We start from the raw sequence: 24,178 nt of genomic DNA, 5'->3' as shown, positions 1-24,178 counted from the left end.
TCCCAATCCGAAACCTCTGTCCTATCCAAAGGCCTCACCTTCAGCCCTACTCCAGATTCAACCAAACAGCCCTCGTCAAAGATTTACTGTCCTACACTCGTACTCTCTGCTGGAAATATCACTTTGCCACGAAGAAAAATGATTCTAATCCTACTCATAATGATCCAACTCCCCAAGACACTATACAAATTGAACCCTGCCTGGAACAGTTCCATCCTCCGTCACAGCGGGACCCACCTCCTCTTCCTCAAAATCACCCTCTCCAAACCTTCCAGGAATTTCTCACTTCCCAGCCTTGCCTCTCAGTCCTTCTTGAAAAACTTTAATCCTCCTCCCAACATCACCACTGCTGAAGCCCAGGCTATCCGTGATCTGAAGGCTGACCGATCCATCGTCATTCTTCCGGTGGACAAGGGTTCCACGACCGTGGTACTTGATAGTCGGGAGTATGTAGCTGAGGGACTGCGTCAGCTTTCAGACAACACCACATACAAAGTTTGCCGAGGTAATCCCATTCCTGATGTCCAGGCGGAGCTTCAAGGAATCCTCAGAACCTTTGGCCCCGTACAAAACCTTTCACCAGACTCCATCAACCTCCTGACCCCACCGACACCCCGCACCCCTACATTCTTCCAAAAATTCACAAACCCAATCATCCCAGCCGCCCCATTGTAGCTGGTTACCAAGCCCCCACAGAACGTATCTCTGCCTACGTAGATCAACACCTTCAACCCATTACATGCAGCCTCCCATCCTTCATCAAAGACACCAACCACTTTCTTGAACGCCTGGAATCCTTACCCAATCTGCTACCCCCTGGAAACAATCCTTGTAACCATTGATGCCACGTCCTTATACACAAATATTCCGCACGTCCAGGGCCTCGCTGCGATGGAGCACTTCCTTTCACGCTGATCACCTGCTGCCCTACCTAAAACCTCTTTCCTCATTACCTTAGCCAGCTTCATCCTGACTCACAACTTCTTCAATTTCGAAGGCCAGGCATACCAACAATTAAAGGGAACAGCCATGGGTACCAGGATGGCCCCCTCGTACACTTACCTATTTATGGGTCGCTTAGAGGAAGCCTTCTTGGTCACGCAGGCCTGCCAACCCAAAGTTTGGTACAGATTTATTGATGATATCTTCATTATCTGGACTCACAGTGAAGAACTACTCCAGAATTTCCTCTCCAACCTCAACTCCTTTGGTTCCATCATATTCACCTGGTCCTACTCCAAATCCCATGCCACTTTTCTTGACGTTGACCTCCACCTGTCCAATGGCCAGCTTCACCCATCCGTCCACATCAAACCCACCAACAAGCAACAGTGCTTCCATTATGACAGCTGCCACCCATTCCACATCAAACGGCCCCTTCCCTACAGCCTAGGTCTTCGTGGCAAACGAATCTGCTTCAGTCCGGAATCCCTGAACCATTACCCCAACTACCTGAAACCAGCTTTCGCATCCCGCAACTACCCTCCTGACCTGGTACAGAAGCAAGTAACCAGAGCCACTTCCTCATGCCCTCAAACCCAGAACCTCCCACAGAAGAACCACAAAAGTGCCCCACTTGTGACAGGATACTTTCCAGGACTGGATCAGACTCTGAATGTGGCTCTCCAGCAGGGATACGACTTCCTCAAATCCTGCCCTGAAATGAGATCCATCCTTCATGAAATCCTCCCCACTCCACCAAGAGTGTTTTTCCGCCGTCCACCTAACCTTCGTAACCTCTTGGTTCATCTCTATGAAATCCCCAAACCACCTTCCCTACCCTCTGGCTCCTACCCTTGTAACCGCCCCCGGTGTAAAACCTGTCCCATGCACCCTCCCACCACCACCTACTCCAGTCTTGTAACCCGGAAGGTGTACACGATCAAAGGCAGAGCCACGTGTGAAAGCACCTTTACCAACTGACCTGCCTACACTGTGAAGCTTTCTATGTGGGAATGACCAGCAACAAACTGTCCATTCACATGAATGGACACAGGCAGACAGCGTTTGTTGCTAATGAGGATCACCCTGTGGCTAAACATGCCTTGGTGCACGGCCAGCACATCTTGGCACAGTGTTACACCGTCTGGGTTATCTGGATACTTCCCACTAACACCAACCTGTCAGAACTCCGGAGATGGGAACTTGCCCTTCAGTATATCCTCTCTTCCCATTACCCACCAGGCCTCAACCTCCGCTAATTTCAAGTTGCCGCCGCTCGTACCTCACCTGTCATTCAACAACATCTTTGCCTCTGTACTTCCACCTCGACTGACATCTCTGCCCAAACTCTTTGCCTTTACAAATGTCTGCTTGTGTCTGTATATGTGCGGATGGATATGTGTGTGTGTGCGAGTGTATACCTGTCCTTTTTTCCCCCTAAGGTAAGTCTTTCCGCTCCTGGGATTGGAATGACTCCTTACCCTCTCCCTTAAAACCCACATCCTTCCCTCTTTCCTAGTGAAGCAACCGTTGGTTGCAAAAGCTTGAATTTTGTGTGTGTGTTTGTGTTTGTTTGTGTGTCTATCACCATGCTAACTCTTTCGTTTGGTAAGTTACATTATCTTTGTTTTTAGATATATTTTTCCCACGTGGAATGTTTCCCTCTAGCACACCTAATGCACACACGATTGCCAGCTCCAGCATCTTGGGCCAGAATGCAACATCACGAGGGGATGCAAGCAGCGATCTGGAGGGAGGTGGGGAAAGGGGAAGGGATAGTAGTGTACGGGTGTGGAGAGAGTCAAACACAGTCTGTTGGAGTGTGCAGAGACTAGACTATCTACAGGCACAGCATCAGGATTTTGTGGGGCAGGGAGGTGGTGAAAAATGGAGAGGAGCAGGGAAAGATGGGCATAAGTGTTGGCAGAGGGCTGCAAATAAACTGAGTGAGAGATGATAATGGGGAGGAGATGATAGGACAGAGTGGAGGGCATGGGGCCATATGTTACCATAGGTTGAGGTCACGATAATTATGGGAGCGGAGAAAGTGTTGTAAGAATAACCCCCATTTACACAGTTCAGAAATGATGATGGTGGAGGGAGGGATCCAGATGGATTGGATATTGAAGCAGCCACTGAAATCAAGTGTGTTATTTTCAGCTACATGCTGTGCCACTTGGTGGTCTGCTTTGCTCTTGGCCACTGTTTGGTGGTGTCCTGTTCATCTTGGTGTACAGCTCATTGGTAGTCATACCAGTATAGAAAGCTGTGCAATAATTGTAGTGGAGCTGATAAATGACATGGCTGCTTCCACAGGTGGCCCGGCCCCTGATGGGGTAGGATAAACTTGTGACAGGAGTGGAATAGGAAGTGCTGGGTGGGTGGATTGGGCAAGTTTTGCACCTGAGCCTTCCACAGTGATTTGATCCTTGTGGCAAGGGGTTGGGATTGGCATAGGGATGGAGTAGAATGTTGTGGAGGCTGGGTGGGTGACAGAACTTCACTTTAGAATGGGTGGGAAGTGTCTTGGGTAGGATGTCCCTCATTTCATGGTGCGATGATAGGTAATCAAAGCCCTGGCGAAGGATGTGGTTCAGTTGTTCCAACCCAGGATGGTACTGGGTGATGAAGGGGACACTCCTTTGTGGTTGGTTCTTGGGGGTGGTGGGAGAATTGGGGGTGTTAGGGGAAATGGCATGGGAGATCTGTTTGTGGGCTAGGTCTGGGGGATAATGTCTGCCTGTGATGGCCTTGATGAAACCCTCAGCATACTGAACATGGGAGTTTTTGTCACTGCAGATATATCGTCGGGTAGCCAGGCTATATGGCAGAGATTTTTTTGGTGTGAATGGGATGACAGCTGTCAAAATGCAGGTACGTTGGTGGTTGGTGGGTTTAACATGGACTGAAGTGCGGGTTGAGCGATCAGAGAGGAGGAGGTCAATACTAGGAAGGTGGCGTGCTTCGTTGAGGAGGACCACATGAAGCGGATTGGAGGGAATGTGTTGAGATTGTGAAGAAGTAAAGACCCCCTACCCACACCTTTGTCCACATTAAAACCACCAACAGTACCTGCATTTTGACAGCCGTTATCCCTTTCACACCAAAGAAATCTCTGCCATATAGCCTGGCTACCCAGGGACGACGTATCTGCAGTGACAAAAAACTCCCTTGTTCAGAATGCTGAGGGTCTCACCAGGGCCTTGACAGACAGGCACTATCTGCCAGAACTGGTCCGCAAGCAGATCTCCCATGCCATTTCTCCTCACACCCCTAATCCCCCCATCACCCTCAAGAACCAGACACAAAAGAGTGTCCCCTTCGTCACCCAGTACCATCTCAGACTGGAACAACTGAACCACATCCTTCGCAAGGCTTTGATTACTTATCATCGTGCCCTGAAATCAGGGACATCCTCCTCGAGACACTTCAACCCCTACTAAAGTGGTATTCCGTCACCCACCCAACCTCCACAACATCCTAGTCCATTCCTATGCCTCTGTCAATCCCAACCCCTTGCCGCAAGGATCATATCCCTGTGGAAGACTCAGGTGCAAAACTGCACAATCCACCCACCCAACACTTCCTATTCTCGTACTGTCACAAGTTTATCCTACCCCATCAGGATTCGGGCCACTGAAAACTGCCATGTCATTCACCAGGTCAGCTGTAGTCATGTCATTGCACAGCGTTTTATATTGGTATGACTACCACCAACCAACTGTCGTTCAGGATGAACGGTCACCGACAAACTGTTGCCAAGAGCAAAGCAGACCACCCTGTGACACATCACACAAGTGGACATAATGCACTTGATTTCAATGGCTGCTTCACTACCTGAGTCCTGTGGATTCTTCCCTTCACCACCCACTTTTCTAAACTGCACAGATGGGAGTTATCCTTGCAACACTTTCTCCGCTCCCATAATTATCCTGGCCTCAACTCGTGCTAACATATTGTCCCCACACCCTTCACCCAACAGTTTCCACTCTCTCTGTCCATCATCTTCTCCCCATTCTCATCTCCCACCCTGATTATTTGCAGCCCTCCGCCAATGCATCCTTCTGTCTCTCCCCACGTGTCTCCTTTTTTTCCATACCTCCTTGCTCTACAACCTTCTGACACTGCGCCTGTTGGCAGTCTAGTCCCTGCACAGTCCACCAGACAGTGTTCATCTCTCTCCCGACCCGTACACTACTATCCCTTCCCCTTCCCCATCCCCTCCAGATTGCTGTTTGCATCCCAAGTGACGTTGCAGTCCGACCCAAGATGCTAGAGTTGGCTTTCGTGTGTGCATGAGGTGTTATATTTTAATAGCTACTGCTCATATTGGTAATTTGATAAAGTCTGACAGTCATTGTCACATCTATTTAAAAAGGAATAATTTGACCAATGGGAATATCAAATACACTAAAGTGCCAAAGAAACTGGTATAGGCATGTGTATTCAAATACAGAGATATGTAAACAAGCAGAATACGGTGCTGCTGTCGGCAACGCCTATATAAGACAATAAGAGTCTGATGCTGTTGTTACGAGGGTAATCCCAAAAGTAAGGTCTCCTATTTTGTTATAAGTACATAGACCTGTTTATTTCTACAATCGTTTACATCGTTTACAGCTTGAACATTTAGCTATTTTTTGACATTATCGCCATTTCTGTCGATGCATTTTTGTAGACGCTGTGGCAGTTTTTATATGCCCATGTCATACCAGCTCACCGCCATGCTGTTCAGAAAGTTATGAATCTCTTCTTTCACCTCGTCATCGGAACTGAATCGCTTAGACCACAATTAACGCTGACAGGTACTGTGAGACTGTAAAAACTCAAACGGGCAATTCAGAACTGGAGAAGAGGAATGTTGAGCAAGGACGTACACACTCTCCATGACAATGCTCGCCCACACATTGCTCGGCAAACTGTTGCTCTCCTGCAGCAGTTTCAGTGGAACATAATCATCCACCCACCCTATAGTCCTGACTTGGCGCCCAGTGACTATCACTTGTTCCCTAGGTTAAAAGAAGCGATATATATTTTCCATCATGGATTATGTTGTTAACAATAGTGCTGTTTTCAGAAGTAACTGCAACATTCATTCAGTGAATACTAGATGGAAAAATGATTTACACTTGGATAACACTTACTTAAGCATTTCACAGAATAAAAACCAAAGGCACTTGGAAAATACTTCCTGAAACATTATATAGAAAAGTCTGTAGGTCTCCAGCAGAAGTAAAATAATTGAGTTCTAAACCCTACATATTCTACTACAGGTTGAAAGATTCCTTGTGGCACGTGCCACCTATTCTGTACAAAAGTTCATCATAGTAGTTTAAACTTTTCTCTGTAATGTACTTATTCCTACTCTCTCTTTTTTCGTGTCTTGTTAATTATTTAATTATTTGTTTGTGGGATTTTATGAACAGCATTCTGTGAACTATGTACTGGTTCGTTCCATGACAAAATAGATGTGGCTTGCAAGGTTCTGCATGACATCATTAGTAAAAACTGTGCTTCTTGTAGATCTTATTACAAAAATTGGGATTGTTACACAGTTATTCACTTTCTTGCTAGCTGTTCTGTAAATCTACAGAAACTTGATGTGCTGTATGGCACATGAGTAAGCGAGCTTACAACTTTTAATAAAGTTTTGATAAGCACTAATCTGTTGTAGTTGTTTCTCATAATTTTTGGTGGTTTATCTGTGATTGATCACCTTAATTATTGCTCTGCTCTTGTTGTAAGATTTATGTGATGGACAACAACTTTACTTTTCTTTATGACATTACATTTTCCTTTGCAGTATTTCTTCTGGGCCGTAGGTACAATAAGTATTCTGTTAATTTGGTGTTTATCATGAAGATTTTTTTTTTTTCAGATGAAAGGTGAAATAGTAGCAGAAGTTACTTCACAGGTAACATATGAACTTCATCAAGCTATAGTTGACCTGAAGAAAACCTGGCACAGTTCAGAAAAAACATCAGCTTCTATAGATGCATCGTGCACAAAGAAGAAGAAAAAGAAGATATCTGATGAAGAATCATCAGATGCAAATGTTGTTGAGCAGAGGTATAAGTGTAAAATAATACTACTTGGCTATCTGTCTACATAATTGGAATTATTAAGCGATATACTGTTGTAACACATCTGATGCTGTGCCATATGACACTTACCGTGATTTTTTATTTCTGCTTTGGTCGTGGTAGGCTACAGTGTTAATTAAAAAGACCCACTTGTAATGTTTCTGTTATCCTTTTGTAGCCAGATTAATTTTCACTGTGAATCGTAACAGTTGTGGTGCTGCCAGAGTCAACAAAATTATGTCAGCCGACTCCGAGAGAGTATGGAAAAAAAACCTGCTCCATGCTGTACAGTTGTACAAAACACACTGTTACTGTAGGCGGCAGTTTCCAAGAGTGGGAGACATGATCTTGGTATTGAAGTATCTGCTGGTACTGCATCTTTGAAAGCTATAAGTGGACTCTAGCTTTTCCACTTGTGCTAATTCAGCTTTCATTTTGCCATCAACTTGAGAGACATTGTTACTTAACGTCCACTCAAATCACTTATCTATTTTGTGACTCTTATCGTCTATATATCTTCTAAATCTGCTTCTAATACGTGACTTTAGGATAGTGTCATTGCACTTTGCTGTGTATATGCGTTGGTCAGCTGCCACACTTTGCACACTCTATTTCCTACTGTCGTCTCTATTCACTTTGTCACATGCTTGTCACTTTATATGGTGGACATAATTGGAAAGGGAGCCTTTTCTTCAATTTGAAGTGTACTGTATGGGATGACAATGGCAGTCAAAACCTGCACATCCAAAAATGTTGGAATATTTTCATATACATAATTTGTATTATTTGTGCCGAGAACTTCACATATTGTGTTACCACAAACATCATTACTTAAGGTTTGATATGATTGTACTTCTAATCGCACCATTTTATGACTGCAACTTTGGTTATAATCTAGATAAAGCAATGAAACTTGTATTATTGAAAAACTGATAATTAGAGCCTTACATTGATATGTAACATGGCAGATTTTTAAGAATTTTCGCATTTCTGGTTCATTGACCTCAGCCTTTGACCTTGAATATCTCAAAATTGAATACATTCATGGTTGTTGACCTCAACCTTTAATCTTGAATATCTCAAAATTAAAGAAATATATTATATTGCTCCAAAGTGTTGCTAAAAGCATGTTAAATATCAAGGTGGCACAGTAACGACATCGCGGCCAAAAATTTATCTTGTGAGCAGCAGTACACTACCAAAATGCAGAAGAAAAGTGCAGTTCATAAGTAATGTTGTACAAAAATATGATTTATATTACTGTGGGGGTATTATGAACCATTTACAGTGTAAATTGAATGAAAAGGTAATAAAACATGGTAAAATCTCATCTCACAAGTCTCTAGTTAAATTCTTAAATGTTCACCGGATCTGATGCAGGGAGACTATATTTCCTCCAGTTTGTATCACAGGATCCAGCCTTGTGAGAACTTCATATCTTACACTTGCAAAGACACTTAAAAGACAATTGCATCTTCTGATAACACAAGTGTCAGGTATGGCAGAAAAAACAGATAATGGTATGGTCCATGTGGATGTAAGAAGCTGGCCTGTACTTCATCTGTTTCTTCTTAAGTTTGCAACACGTTTTTGTGTCTCAGTGGGTGAATAGTAACCTGTGAATTTTTCCATTGAAATCCCTGTACTTCATCCTGCATGGTAAAAGAGTAATTCTTTGCAGGATCCCCAGAAAAAGACATTCACTTTGAGTTCTTTTTTAGTGGCTTAAAAGGGCTGTTACTACTGCTGATTGTTGAAGGAGCTGTTGTAAACTTGATGCAAACACTTCAGTGAAATCATCTGTTGTTTTTGTTACAGTCTCTAGAACTATCCTGCCTTTTGTTAACAAACACTTGTACGGAATTTTGTCAGTACAGTTCGTACCAAACAATTCAAACAAATGATCGTTCAGTATTGTCACACTTGGACAGTAGGGACTTGAACCTAAGAATAATGCTGGAAGTGCAGGATTGCATGTAACAAATGCTACATAGTGCATGTACACGGTAATGTGTGTTCTTCACACTTCATTAGTGCTTTCAGTTTACATTCTTCAACCATTAACTTCAATTTCTGATGTGACACACACAGACATGCAGACAAACAGCAGGGTCCCCACTGGCATTGGCAAGAACACAGTGCTTTGGTTGCAACTCTCAAAATTTTGAAAATCCAGTATTTATGTCCGATACATATCTTTGAAACAAGCATATAATTCCTTAAGATTGTGCAATACTGGCTGCTTGTGCTTATATTCTCATAATTCCATTTTCTTTCACTGACATGTAGTCTTTTTCTAATGTTTCTAACTTAAAGTGTGAGTGTTAATCTGGATTGTTTCGGTTTATTCCCCTAAACCACCTTCCACTTCTTTACGAAGTGACTTATTTGTAATTTGCAGGCACTCTTCTTTACTGTATAGTCAGCTGCTCAAAATCCTCTCGACTTCTTCTCCATCGTATAATGCTAGGTACAGGAATTTTTAGACTCTTTCTACTTATTAAATAAGTAGACATACAAACTTTGCTTTACGTCAGTTAATGATGTATTTGACTTTCATACACAATAATACTCTCACTTTCAACATTTATAAACAACTTCCAGTTAGTCCGTTGTCCACTCGAACATCAGAAACAAATTAAATTACAGTTAAAAGAAAGTTGGCTTTGATACCATAACTTTTCTTAACATGAATCAGAAAATAAGTCTTGCATATAGCAAGGTTATGTCAAGAGTTTTCAAGAGTTCTTTTTCAATTGCCTTTGTTTTAATAACAATAGTCAGTGACCCAATAAGCACAGACCTGCATATTAACTCCATGGTTCTTCCTTACACACTCACTAAAACGACTATGGATTGCTCGACAGGTACTTGGTGCCGTTCGTCTGCCGCGTCTACTTTCATCCCGCGACTGATTTTAAACCTGCACACACAAACATGTGACGTGCAGTAGGTAGGATTCTACCATCCCATCCCACACTCATATCCAGAATGTCGTGTGTTCAAGATGGTAGAAGGCTGAGTGGTTCTAGAATTTACACAGATATATTATGTACACGTTGTACTGTTTTCGCACACAGTGTCTTAACCTGGCTTAGAATTCAGTGTCACTAATATACCATGTTCTTCTACCAGCTGGTTTGTTATTCGAACCATGTAATCTGTAGTGGAAAATTCTTTCATTGTTTTCCTTATACTCCAGCCCTTTTAAAGTACTGTCAACTTTGGGTGCACATTTCCATGTGGATGGAAGTAATTAAGTTTACTTGACCAAATGAAAGCTGCATCTGCTGAAGTGACGGACGAAGCTTGCACACCCCTTTTTGACCATTTAGCGATTGACTTTTCATTTTTAATCAGTTGCACATCCAGTGTCTGATGATGCACAATCTGTTTTCTTTGTAACAGTTCATGCTGTTCACTCTGCAACCAGTGCCTGAGTTATATCTGTCACATAACTTACTTGACTTAATTCCTTTGGCCCCTATGGGGGCATAGGGCATCCAGGAGAACTCGCTACCCCTCTCTGTCTTTGGCAATTTGCCTCAATTGTGCTCAGGTCTTGCCAACTCTTTTTGCTTATCTCTGTCACATCCCCTTTAAAATTGTTACACTGTTCCAGACTTCACTGTTTCAAACTTACATTATTGCTTATGCTAGTAAAAAGTTATTATCAGTCTTACTTTCATATTCAGTTTGTCTTAGCTCCATCGCTTAGGTGAAGTCCGATAACCAGTCTCATTCTATTCCAATGTTTTCAAGATATTTGATATTGATTGTTTGTATCATTCGTCACAATTACTGCATACTGCATCAGTTTCATTATCTACCTTAGTAACAATATTTTTCTATTGTCTCTCCACCTGGAGTTTCAACTGCGACTTATATTTTGTAAACTGTTCATCAACATCACACTTTACTTCAGTTTTTAATCTCGTCATTTCTGAGGACATATGAGAAGTTACCACTTGCACATTGTCATGTATTTTCTTGATTTAAATTTGCGCTGCTTTGCTGAATTTGTCAGTCAGTTCTGTCTTGTGATTCCCTAACATTGCAGTTATTGAAATCAGCAAGACATTTTGCCTATCAGACTTTACTTTTGGGGCTATTTGCTTCGTCACATCATCTGTCATTACTTCAGTGTCATTCTTGCCTGCTTGCACTGAATTGCGCAAATTAATTTCCACTTGCGCTAACTCTACAATCTCGGGAGATTCTGGACTCAAAATTTCTGTACGACTTAATTCTCTCTTAATAGTATCCATAGTAATTGGCTCATAATCTGGTAACTGGGTATCTCCTAGATCTTTAATTAATCTTGAATCTTGCATTTTGCATTCAGGCATTACCAATGTGCCCAAAAATCGATAAAGAATATGAGAGCTTAACATTTGTTGCCGTTGACGTCACGTTGTCTGCCACTGAACTGCAGCTGTTTGCTGTGATGCGTTGAACCTGTGCCACAACACTCCACCCATATTCCAAAAAAACTGTGCATCGCCAACACAACTGTTTTACTCAAGCAGTGCTTCCTCCTGTCTTCTTATGCTTGGAGAGTACCTGACAAAACCTGTATGCCCTATTATTAATTATTCTGTAAATTTTCCTACTGATTTTCTTCATCTGTATACAACAATTTGAAAGACTTTTACTGTTTATTTGGCCTTATTCCAAACCATTCCCCAGCTACCCATCCACTATTTTGTAACATTTCCAATATCCTCTCATGGTCAGATTAATTTTCATTATGAATCTAATAGTTGTGTTGGTGCCAAACGCAACAAAATTACAGCGGCCAACCCTAAGAGGATATGGAATGACAATACCCTACTTGACAACTTACTGTTGGACACAAATCTTTGTTACGAGAGGCAGTAGTTTCCAGTGGTGTGTGGCACTTTCTTGGCACTGACCTACTTGCTTCAACCTGTGAAGCTAACCCGACCTTACATTTGGTGCAGTTACGAGGTCTCTGTGCTCCAGCGTGTGAATTCTATTTAATTAACTACAGTAACACTTGATGAAATTGCATACAACTACCCATAAAGGGAAAGTAATTCTGATAGGAGGGAACTATATTATATAGATCCTACATCCACAAATTCAAAGGTTTTACATTTTATAGATATCACAAGACAGCTAGTTCTGTGTTGGGAAGATGCAGTTAATGCTCTTTGCCACACTGGTCTTTCACATTCCCTTAAGGATCGTTGGGAAGGCTGCAATTTAATAATCCAAGTTAATAAATCTCGTGCATGTTAAGTCATGACCAAAGGATCATCAGTGCAAATAATACCACAATTTGTGAGTAACTAACAGCTTGCCAGGGTGCTACACTCACCTACCTTCACACATTGGGGTGCTGTGTCGCACACATCATAAGCTTTGTTTGTGAACTATTTCTGTCTAAGCCTCAGCAGTTTTTCACCATCGGAAATATACTTCAAACACATTATTAAAGGCCACCTCCTGTGCAACTTTACTTGGACGGTGTTACATAGCACAGTATGTGCCCAATCAAAACTTATTGTGCCATCAAGACGTAGTGACCCTCACTGCATGTCCGTCTTGTTCAACCACTTAGCCACGTATCTCCTAACAGTGTCGTGTCCCCCCATTGCTTACGATTCTTGGTGGCAGTGATTTCAGACATTACTGTTTGCCAAATATTACCTCTGCTTGCAATTACATCATTCACTCCGGTTGACATACTTGGGGACGAACTCCAAATGATGGTTTTATAAATAGAGCGATTTCTCTGTGGTCCACCACAATAAAATGTATCATGGACTATTTTTCCTTCTGCGCTGGGTCCTCTGGTGGACTCTTCCACAGGGATTGAAGGATGTCTGCCCCTGAGGACTGCACCTTAACTATTACGTTTGGACCCTTCCCTGTATTCCTGCATGTGCTCCTACCCTTCCCAGGCCCCGCTGGTTGCACCCACCATATGACTGAATATATAGGGGTTGCTGGCTGTGCCTATCTCTGAACATGCCATCTGGCATACTTGCGCTCCAGCCACCTCTGGGTCGATTCTGATAGGTTCTCTTAAAATCATCTCCGCTCTACATATTCGGATTGCTTTATTAGTTTTACCCTTCTTATCGTAATAAAATCCTGTATCATTTCTTAGGTTTTCCAATTAGTTAAATTTCTGAATTATTGATCTTAATTGTTTAAATTGTTAATTGTCACCTTGGGTTGCAGAGTGTTATGACAGCACACTGCCACATCGCATGATGCTTCAGGCTGTTCCATACTGGCTTAGTGGGCAGTGCCCTATAATGTTTGCCAGAGGAGCAGCAGCCTAGAGAGCGGGCACTGGGTCAGATGGAACATTCGCTGTGATTTGTGTGGTGGGCCATCAATGGGTTGTTATCTTTGAGAGTTGCTACGAGTGATTTTTCTGTTTTTTTTTTTTTTTTTTCTCTCCAGATGATTAATTGTGTAGATTACCCTTCAGCTGTCGGTGTTGGCAAGTTGTGTGATGTGTTATTTCTTTTGGTGTTAGTGATTGTTAAGGGAATATGAGCAGGGAATAAGAATTTATCACTCTTGATGACATGTTATTATGCTAGCATACTTTTTCTTGAGAGAAATTTGTTTGACATTTGTTAAGTTGTGGTTAGCTTTGCTCTAGTTGTTCTCTAAATGTTTATGTAGTTCTAAGTGCTGTGCCGATCAGCCTGGCATCTACTAAATCTGGTGTGCTGATGATCTATCGTTGTCATTTATTAATATTCATGAAGAGCGGGTTCCATCCCATACAGTCATATCCATTGGAGGGGCTTGTCTTTTGTTGCAAATATTTCCTTAAATTGAGTTTCAGTGAACAAATAATAGGGTAATGTTGCTTGCAGTTATATTACAGCCAGTAGAGTTTGAATGGGCGTAGTTTACCAAATTTTTGTAATACGTCACAAGGTGTTGGCTCTCATATTTATTGTTTTATCGCTAAGTTTGAGGAATTGTGTGTGCCTCTGTTGGTTTCCAGATTAGCTTTATGTGGGAGTCACTGGTTTTTGGAATTTTTAAATAGGGCAGTCACTGTGGTATCCAGCTGAAGGTGAATTCTGTTGTATTATTAGTATAGTTGTGGTTGTTTTTCTCTTTTTAACCTGTCCGTTGTTGTTGTTTGCAGTTAATGTTTGAAATTCTGAATTGTAGTGGACCTAATGCCCAATATATATGTTAAGTTGCCTAAAGCAGCTCACTTGCTGTTGATCTCCATATGAGGTTACACTTCAGCCTGTATGAAGCTGATCAGGATCACATTTCTGAATATGTTATGAAACATGTACAATCTTAAGCCTTGGACAGTGGTAATTGGTGTGTGTCTTAATTGCCCTAGTTGGTTGTTGGTTCTAGTCTTTGACTTGTATGTTGTAATTGGAGACTGTTTCAGTATCATGAAAGGGATAAATCCCAGCTCTCCACTTGGGTATTGCTCTTTGAATGAGCAGGGGTTTCAGTGCTCAGTTTCAGTAAACTTATGTGATAGTGCTTACTTATCAGTGGATCACTTGATTAGTCAACAGCAAAAGCTGAATTTGCATTATAAGCATCTTTTTAAAATGTCAGCTCTTCACAATTTCACATGTTTAGTACTCCATACTTCGTGCAAGTATTTCTTTTTGTACCACCCAATGTTCATTGACCAGTTAAGCATTTATAATACAATTTAAATCATCTAAATTTAAATTTTTAGTTGTTATTCTATTAATTTGTTCCATTTGTTTTATCACCTGCACATTGCCCTTTCATAAAGTCAGGTTTTTGGAAAATCAGATCTCCCATTTTTATCTTTGATGTCCTTGTTTCCTTTAGCCTCTAAAGAGAGTAAATCTGATTTTCGAGTGCAGTTTCATTTTTTTTAAGCAATGGAAAGTTCTGGATAGGCTAAAACCAATATGGAAGGGATAGGTTGCTATTCACCACTGCTCTTTCTTTAACATCCCCCCTTTTTTAAATGATATTTGTTACCAAACCCTTACTAATATTGTGTGTTTTGACAATTAATGCTTTTCATTTAGTTAAGTTGCTAGTAGTAAAATCTTTTCAGTAATTGTGACATAAGATCTTCATGTACCCTGCATAATGTGACAGAAAAGGAATACCTTTGCAGTGATCTAAAAGAAGAATAAAACATTGTTTTCAGAGAGTACAAGCTTCTGAGAAAAATTGAAAAACTCCAAAAAAGAGAGAAAAGGCTTGAGAAGAAGTTGGATGCAAAATTAGAAAAGCTGGAAAATAGAACAAAACGAATGCTTGAAAAAAAGTCGCATTCAAAATCACGCAGCGAAACTTTACCTGAGAAGAAATCATTAAATAGGAAACGAGTGGATGTTCCAGTTGGTACATACTTAATGGATGCTGTTCTGTTAAATGTTGGATCAAAACCAGATTTACACATCAAGCTTGGAGAATCTTTTACAAAAGTTTGGGAGATCATGAACACCGGCACACTGCCATGGACAGATAAGGTAAATAATAGTGTGTTGTCGTGTTTCAGAACTGTTCTTGTGTGTGAATTTGTAATATGATGCATTACTGTAATGAAAGAAAATGTAGCCTTTTAGTTTGGAAAGGAGAATGATTTTTGTGGACATTAATTATGTGTGCTTGTATTTAATTTTTTCTTGTTTATTCGGAATTAAGGGAGAAGAGAGAGAGTTAAAGTGACAGAAATGTGGTGATGTTGAGGAACTGATCAAAAAATGCTCACTTATCTTACGATTTTTAATTTGGGTTTAGAGTTTTGCAAAACTGAAGAGAAAGAGGTGCCACAGAATGAGATAAATAATACATAGATCAGTTACATAGAGAGAAGTTATTCAACACTGCGCGGACTGCAAATTAAAGTAGAAAAAAAAGTTTTATTTCTGTAATACTTTTTCTTTACATTCCTTTCATTCCTGTCTGTATTAGGTTTCTTTTGATCTTGATTGTGGATAATTGGCATCCTCTTTTCCACATATTGCGGCAGCTCGTGTCCATTTTTTACTGCTGAAGAACAGTGTCAAGTTCTGGTAGCAAAAAATAATGAACCTTATTTTATATCATTCTTATATTTTTATGTCCAGTCTTCTACTACTGAATTCGTACAGTGTGACTTGGGTTTTACGTATGCTTTTATGTTGTAACTACTAAGAATATTTATGTTGTATTATATGAAATGTACATTTATTTATGTAGTCAGTCATTCATTCATCCAGGAATCACCTTACAATGATAAAGGATTTGTCATCCAAATTCACTGCAAATTAATAGCTCAGAACATATACATACACACTGCTTTAAGAGGATAGGACAGGTGATCACCTGTGGGCTTGATGAGGGAACCATCTTGGCATTTGCCTGCAGTGACTTAGAGAAACCAAGGAAAACCTAAATCAAGATGGCCAAATGCAGTAGGCTCCATCCTACTGAAAATAAGGTCAGTATCTGTTACAACTGCACTGCTTCATTTGGTTGGTCCCTATTGTGCAGAGATTCTTGATTATACACACTCTTTATCACTGCAAACATCAAGGACCAAGGACCCCCACTGATGACTCCAGAACCATTAACTTGCTGCTATACTCCTTGCACTAACTCCAGTCCTTGGAACACTGATTTCAGTCCATTCGGAAAACTGTCTTCATGTCCCCCCCCCCCCTCCCCACCATCAGTCCACCTGAAAAATTAAATCAGCATCCCACTTCGCATGATGAGTGAGTCGTTGAACTCAGGAGAATGACAAGATGTTGCTCTCATATGCTTTAGAGCTTGGCACATGATTTTCTTATAAAAGTGTTACAGTATCGCTGCTCTGAATCCTCTAAGTAATATTTGATTTTGAAGTATTCAACATTTCAGCTGCCTTTTAAACAGGTGTATTTCAGTGACTTTTTTCATCTCCCTTGGGGATTTTATGCAAATTTATTCTAGGCTAGAAAATGCTGTATTGAGTCTTTTGTTTGTGTTCCCTTGGTAAATAATGAGTCCAAACTGGCTCTTGTTCCTTGATTACGTATAGAACTATTAGTGAAATAATTTGTACTGTCTTCCCTGATATACGAGGGCTATCCACAAAGTACATTACGTTTTGGAATAAAAAATAAATAAAGTATTGGAATTTTTTTAATTATATACAGATGAAAGCCACACTTAAATACTACTTTTCTACATAGTTGCCATTTAAATTAAGGCACTTATCGTAGCGATGGACGAGCTTGGAAATTCCTTCGTCGTAAAATTCGGCCGCCTACGCCTTCAACCATGGGGCGACTGTCTTTTGGGACAGAAAAGGTGTGATTTTTGTGGATTTCCTGAAAAGAGGCACTACAATAAACTCTCAAAGGTATTGCCAAACTCTGCACAACATCAGAAGAGCAATACAAAACAAGCGCAGGGGAAAGTTGGGCTCAAAGATCTTGCTGATTCACGACAACGCCCGGGCCCACTCGGCAAATGCCACTCGTGAAGTTCTCGAATCTTTTAAGTGGGAGTTGTTTCCTCATCTGCCGTACAGTCCCGACCTGGCACTGAGCGACTTCCACTTATTCCCAGCAATGAAAAAGTGGTTGGCTATGCAGCGTTTTGATGACGACGCACAGCTTCAAGAAGAGGTAACCACGTGGTTGAAGGCACAGGCGGCCGAATTTTACAACGAAGGAATTTGCCAGCACGTCCATCGCTACGATAAGTGCCTTAATTTAAATGGCAACTATGTAGAAAAGTAGTATTTAAGTGTGGCTTTCACCTGTATATAATAAAAAAAAAATTCCAATACTTTATTTATTTTTAATTCCAAAACGTAATGTACTTTGTGGATAGCACTCGCACACAACTGATTGGTAGACATACTTACTTGCTGGAGTAAGACAACTCAGTTTTTTTTTAAACAATGTTATGAAAGGGTAGTTGCTGCTCACTATATAGCAGAGATGTTGAGTGTGTGTGGCCTCAGCAGCCAGAGACTGCAGTCATGTGTGTGAGCTGCATTTGTGTGCATGCGCGCTCGTGTATGCGGGCGCACGAGCGCATATCCTATCTCTGATGAAGGCCTTGTTGGCCAAAAGCTCATTTTCTGACAGTCTTTTTGTTGTGCCTGTCTGCAGCTCAGCATATCCCCTATGGTGAGTAGCGACTATCCTTTTCATAATATTGTTACATTTCATCCTGGATTTTCCATTGTTCAGTTTTTTAAAACAGTTCTTTACAGTGTGCCTGATAACTGCTTCTAGTTATTATTCTGATGCCCCTTTTCCACATTTTAAAAATTGTATCCATATTTTGCACGTTCGATTCCCAGAAAAAATGTCATTGATAAGAATTGAGTGTAAGACTAGTATGTCACCACAAGACATTGGCTGTTACAATCACATGATAGAATCCTAAGAGCAAAACATGCAGGTACCATTCTTTCTGCCAGAATCTTTTTGTGTTTTTCCATATTAATTAACAATCAATATTCATCCATAAAACCTTGTGCTAGTTGCACAATCTACAAATTTATCAGCTATGCCTAATGCAACAGAATTGTGTTCCTCTTCATGCTGAAGTGCATACTGTTTTCTTTATGTTCTGCATTATTATTACTCATTGCTCAATCATAAACATCCTTCAGAATTTCATTTGATTTCTCTAATAGGAGTTCTGGTGTTTTCTCAGTGACTATGATGTTGTCATCACCAGCAAAGAGAACTGTTTCTCCATGTCTTATACTGTCTGGAAAGTCATTTGTATATGTGTCCAGTAAAGAAAGAAAAAGGGGAAAAAAATTAAATTAGTAGCTTGGCCGCCTGAGTAAAATTTTCTATTTACTGGGTGAAGTCCCTGATGTTCAGTGGACTAAAAAATATTTTTAAAAATGTTGTATTGTTTATCAATTAGAAGTGGTGACCATTTTTGTTTCAGGCTGCAAGCTGTGTTTTGCTTTTGCAAGCATCTGCATTTTTTAAATTATTAAGTAATAAATTGCCCTAGGCCTTTCACATAAAAAAGTGTTTAGTTCAGTGTGTTCTAGCCTACAAAATAAAACTGTTTTCACCTAGCTGAATCTATTCCTTAATATATTTGTAATAACTAAAAGTTATTGTCCGCAAATTAAAAGATTTCAATTTTTGAACAGTGGTTTCTCGCAGGAGAAGTAATTTCTCAGCCTTAATAATTTTTTGTGCTAATACATCATGTAGTATGGTTTTTTCTTATAGAGTATCAATGGTGAGAAGATTACTCATAAAAAATAACTGGTAAATAAAACATTTTTTTTTGAATTTTTAATTTTTTTTTCCTGCAATGTCTTTGTTGAGGGATCAAATAAAAGTCTGAAAATTACAAACTTAACAGACATTTATGATATCAAACTTCAGTATAAATTTCAGCTTTAAGATCCAATTGGAAGTTATGAAAAAAATTGCAAATATGAGCCGAAAATACATTTTTTAACATTTCCAGTATGTAGATAAAGCAATAAAATACATCAATTGCATAATTTAAATTTGTCAACTAATTATATTGTCTTGTTCACATCTTATTTCTTTTTACTACAACATTCATTGAACATCTGAGAAATTTCTACACTCGGTTTGGGCATTAGGTTAAAAGTTAGCCCAGTCACAGTTGTGAATTCCAGGGGGGAGAGCTTTTTTAGTACATTTTTAACTGGTATTGAAACTTCATCCTTACTTAGCTTTTTTGATTGAGGTCCTTGGTCCTGGTGGATGGTAAAATATAACATGCACATCCTAGTATTGACAATCAAAACTATGAACTTCAACAATCCACCATTATAAATCAGGGGATGTTGATGTAAACTTACACTTAAGCAAGTTGTGTGACTGGGGTATAAAACAATGAAAAGATCAAGTGCCTTTAATCTTCTGACAGCCACTGAATCTTTCCTCCAACGCTTTGGTATAGAGTTCATGTATTTCCTCATATTCTACAAAAAACATAGGTATTCCCTATTACCTGTTCTTTACATAATTTAAACATTCCTTGAGGTGTAAAGATATGGTTCTCATAGGTCCTCTGCAGTCTAGCTTTCATGACAACTTGCTTAGTTGTACCTCCAACGTCATCACACGCGTACTCCTCATGGCATGATGGAAAAAAAAGTGCCATTCTGCATCAACTGTACAGTCTTCTTTGTCAAAGGAGATGTTAATAATTTGTTTTTTAAATATTTATATTGGCTTGCATCGTCATCAGGGAAGTAGATCAGTTTGTTTATGGAAGTGTATTGCTGTTGCGTGTGGTTTATTAATTGCAGTTGAAAAGCGAGCACATTGTGTTCACTTATGACACAAAAACTGTGACTCTTTATTTTGTCTTGAACTTTATAATAGAACACAAATGGATGAACTCTGTCATGTTTGTTTACCTAGTGGTGTCATTGTACTTAATTTTGAACAACAAAGGAATAAAGTTCGTAAGAGTCAGCAAGAACTAAGGATTCCTCTACTACAGAGGTTTGCATCTACAAACACATGAAAAAAGTGATTGTCACTATTTACGTTTTGTCTTGTGTCACCCTTTGTTTGTATTCTATATTGTCAGGCATCAAATCATCTTGTTCCAATTCTTCAAAAATGTCAAGTGCGGATTGTTTGCCTGGACAATCTTGACATTTTCCCATGGTCATACAACTGTAACTGTCATTATTGCATGTCACACCTTGCCAAAAGGTCTTTATAGTCAACTCTGAGATTGGTCCCATCTATCATCAACTTTTACGTTCTGCTGATACAAACAAATGCAAACATTATGCTGCCAGATGCCCCTGCAACAATATGTCATTTCAATCTCAACATGCAAAATTTCGATCTTCAAATTTCAGTGTCAGGTTTTTCTTTTTTGAATTCAGTGAATAGTTATTTAAATGACTCAGTATTAACCTTTTTTGTCTTTGAATGTTAGTAGAGTCAACCCCCCCCCCCCCCCCCCCCCCCCTCCACTTCCTCCACAGTAACACAGTCTTTTTTGCCAGGATCTTGTTGTCATCTTTATAAAAGGTAATAACCTTTTTGGTAGTGTTCGCATCTATCAAAGTGGTTGAATATGTGATTTGTATTGCAAGTAAAATTCCCTGTTCTTCCAGTAAATGCCTTGTTAATTTAACCAAACATTGTGACACATTAAATTGATCACTAACTTTTACTCAAGCAAGAATTTGGCAGTAAACTGATAGTTTAATTTTATCCTCTTTGTTTGAAATATGCATTAAGTTTTTAGCTTTTCTATCAAATCATCATATTCGGTTGGTAAGGTTTTAGAACTTCCATCTGGTTAGTACAAATTTTCTTTTGAAATGATACTTCCAAATTATTTTTACAGCAAGTTGAATCTATTTTTTAATAATTTCTGAATTACAAAAATCCTCATAATTTTGTGACCCAGAATTTCTAAGCTGTCTCTCTCCCTTTATTTGTTAATTACAAATATCTTAGGATAACATGTTGGACGCAATGGTTTTCCTGGTGGTATTGATAAAAGGGCTTTTATTTTTTGTATAATGATCTTACTATTATTTCTCTCAGACCTTTTGTTATTGTTTCTGAAAAGGGCCGAAGCAAGACTGACCATAAAGGTGATAGTTTTTTTTTTTTAAGTATTTCATTTCATGGTATTTCCAAATTAATTTAGCCTATGGGCCAACTCTTAAGAAAAACAACATGTTTTCATCTTTGTTGTAATCTTCCATTAAAGTAATGGCTTTGGGAAATACTATATATGCACTTTTGTGATAACCTTCATTAACAAGAACACAGAACACTTAGACTCAATTTTTTAACTGCACACTTCAAGACTTCGTAGTTAACTGAGTGTGTGGATGTTGGTGGAAGGAAGCAGACAGCACATCGACTTGTAAAGACTTTTCTGGAGCCTGTACATAATTGCAGACGCTGGCTCCTAGCCTGCTGAACCTTTGAGCAGAGGATTGGCTCAACAAATAATGATTAGTTTCTTTAAACTGATGTATTTAAATTGTGTAATTGATTTACTGCATGTTCTTTGTAAAAACATCCAGTGTTTACTTTCTGTGAATCAGTGTAAAACCAGGTGTAGCTAAATACTGTCTACATTTGTGTACGTAGGAGTGTGCTCCCTGCCGCCGTTGGATAAGCAGCTGAGCAGCAAGTCGTATACTCCTAGCTCACTCATTTGTTACATAGTTTAATTCTTAATTTCTTTGCGTGTTTTTGGTACTTGCATTGTTTAATTCATAAATTTCGGGCGTATTATAGTATTTGAGAGTTGTAGCATCGCGTTTTAGTACCTGAATAGTGTAAATTCGCGTAGTCGTTAGTCTTCTGTTTTTGTTTTGAACGGACAGTGTCGGTTGGACACAGTCAGTGTGCTCCCTGCCGCCGTTGGATAAGCAGCTGAGCAGCAAGTCGTATACTCCTAGCTCACTCATTTGTTACATAGTTTAATTCTTAATTTCTTTGCGTGTTTTTGGAACTTGCATTGTTTAATTCATAAATTTCGGGGCGTATTATAGTATTTGAGAGTTGTAGCATCGCGTTTTAGTACCTGAATAGTGTAATTTCGCTTAGTCTCCTTCCGCCGCCGAGCAGTGTCAGCAGTGCGCAAGTAGCAGCATTACTGCATTTACTAGGCAATCTTGTATTTTAATAACCGTTTAAATTTTGTCGATTTGTTTGCGCTCTCTGTAGATTAGTTCAGACGTTTTTTGCAAAACAGTTTTTAGCATGGATAGGGACTGCAACTGCTGTGTTCGGATGCAGGCTGAGTTGGCATCCCTTCGCTCCCAGCTTCAGGCAGTGTTGGCTTCGGTCACACAGCTTGAGGCTGTTGTCAATGGGCATCACTGTGGGGGTCCGGATGGGGGTTTGTCGGGGATGGCCAGCTCGTCCCACGCATCCCCTGATCGGACTACGACTGTGGTTGCCCGGGATACTGCCCGCATTGAGGCTCATCCCTCACCTGTGGTAGAGTGGGAGGTCGTTTCAAGGTGTGGCAGGGGGCGAAAGACATTCCGGAGGGCTGAACGGAAAGCCTCTCCAGTTTGTCCGACGAACCGGTTTCAGGCTCTGTCTCAGGCTGATACTGATCTTCGGCCTGACATGGCTGCTTGTCCCGTTCCAGAGGTTGCCCCTCAGTCTGCAAGATCCGGGCAGTCGCAGAGGGTGGGCTTACTGGTAGTTGGGAGCTCCAACGTCAGGCGCGTAATGGAGCCCCTTAGGGAAATGGCAGCAAGAGAGGGGAAGAAAACCAATGTGCACACCGTGTGCATACCGGGGGGAGTCATTCCAGATGTGGAAAGGGTCCTTCCGGATGCCATGAAGGGTACAGGGTGCACCCATCTGCAGGTGGTCGCTCATGTCGGCACCAATGATGTGTGTCGCTATGGATCGGAGGAAATCCTCTCTGGCTTCCGGCGGCTATCTGATTTGGTGAAGACTGCCAGTCTCGCTAGCGGGATGAAAGCAGAGCTCACCATCTGCAGCATCGTCGACAGGACTGACTGCGGACCTTTGGTACAGAGCTGAGTGGAGGGTCTGAATCAGAGGCTGAGACGGTTCTGCGACCGTGTGGGCTGCAGATTCCTCGACTTGCGCCATAGGGTGGTAGGGTTTCGGGTTCCGCTGGATAGGTCAGGAGTCCACTACACGCAACAAGCGGCTACACGGGTAGCAGGGGTTGTGTGTCGTGGGCTGGGCGGTTTTTTGGGTTAGATGGCCTTGGGCAAGTACAGAAAGGGCAACAGCCTCAACGGGTGCGGGGCAAAGTCAGGACATGCGGGGACCAAGCAGCAATCGGTATTGTAATTGTCAACTGTGGAAGCTGCGTTGGTAAAGTACCAGAACTTCAAGCGCTGATAGAAAGCACCGAAGCTGAAATCGTTATAGGTACAGAAAGCTGGCTTAAGCCAGAGATAAATTCTGCCGAAATTTTTACAAAGGTACAGACGGTGTTTAGAAAGGATAGATTGCATGCAACCGGTGGTGGAGTGTTCGTCGCTGTTAGTAGTAGTTTATCCTGTAGTGAAGTAGAAGTGGATAGTTCCTGTGAATTATTATGGGTGGAGGTTACACTCAACAACCGAACTAGGTTAATAATTGGCTCCTTTTACCGGCCTCCCGACTCAGCAGCATTAGTGGCAGAACAACTGAGAGAAAATCTGGAATACATTT

General features: G+C 40.7%; 1 protein-coding gene across 3 annotated transcripts in view; it reads left to right on the top strand.

Annotated features, from left to right (window-relative positions):
* LOC124612434 overlaps positions 1-24,178 on the top strand; it is a 152,267-nt gene that overhangs the window by 36,257 nt on the left and 91,832 nt on the right. For all 3 annotated transcript variants that reach the window (XM_047140644.1, XM_047140642.1, XM_047140643.1), the window contains exons 6-7: positions 6,821-7,011; positions 15,190-15,514. In XM_047140644.1, the coding sequence (XP_046996600.1) occupies positions 6,821-7,011; positions 15,190-15,514 (516 nt within the window). The remainder of the gene's footprint in view (positions 1-6,820; positions 7,012-15,189; positions 15,515-24,178) is intronic.

Source organism: Schistocerca americana, chromosome 4 (assembly GCF_021461395.2).
Source record: "Schistocerca americana isolate TAMUIC-IGC-003095 chromosome 4, iqSchAmer2.1, whole genome shotgun sequence".
NCBI lineage: Eukaryota > Metazoa > Arthropoda > Insecta > Orthoptera > Acrididae > Schistocerca > Schistocerca americana.
This window is presented reverse-complemented; position numbering and strand designations above follow the sequence as displayed.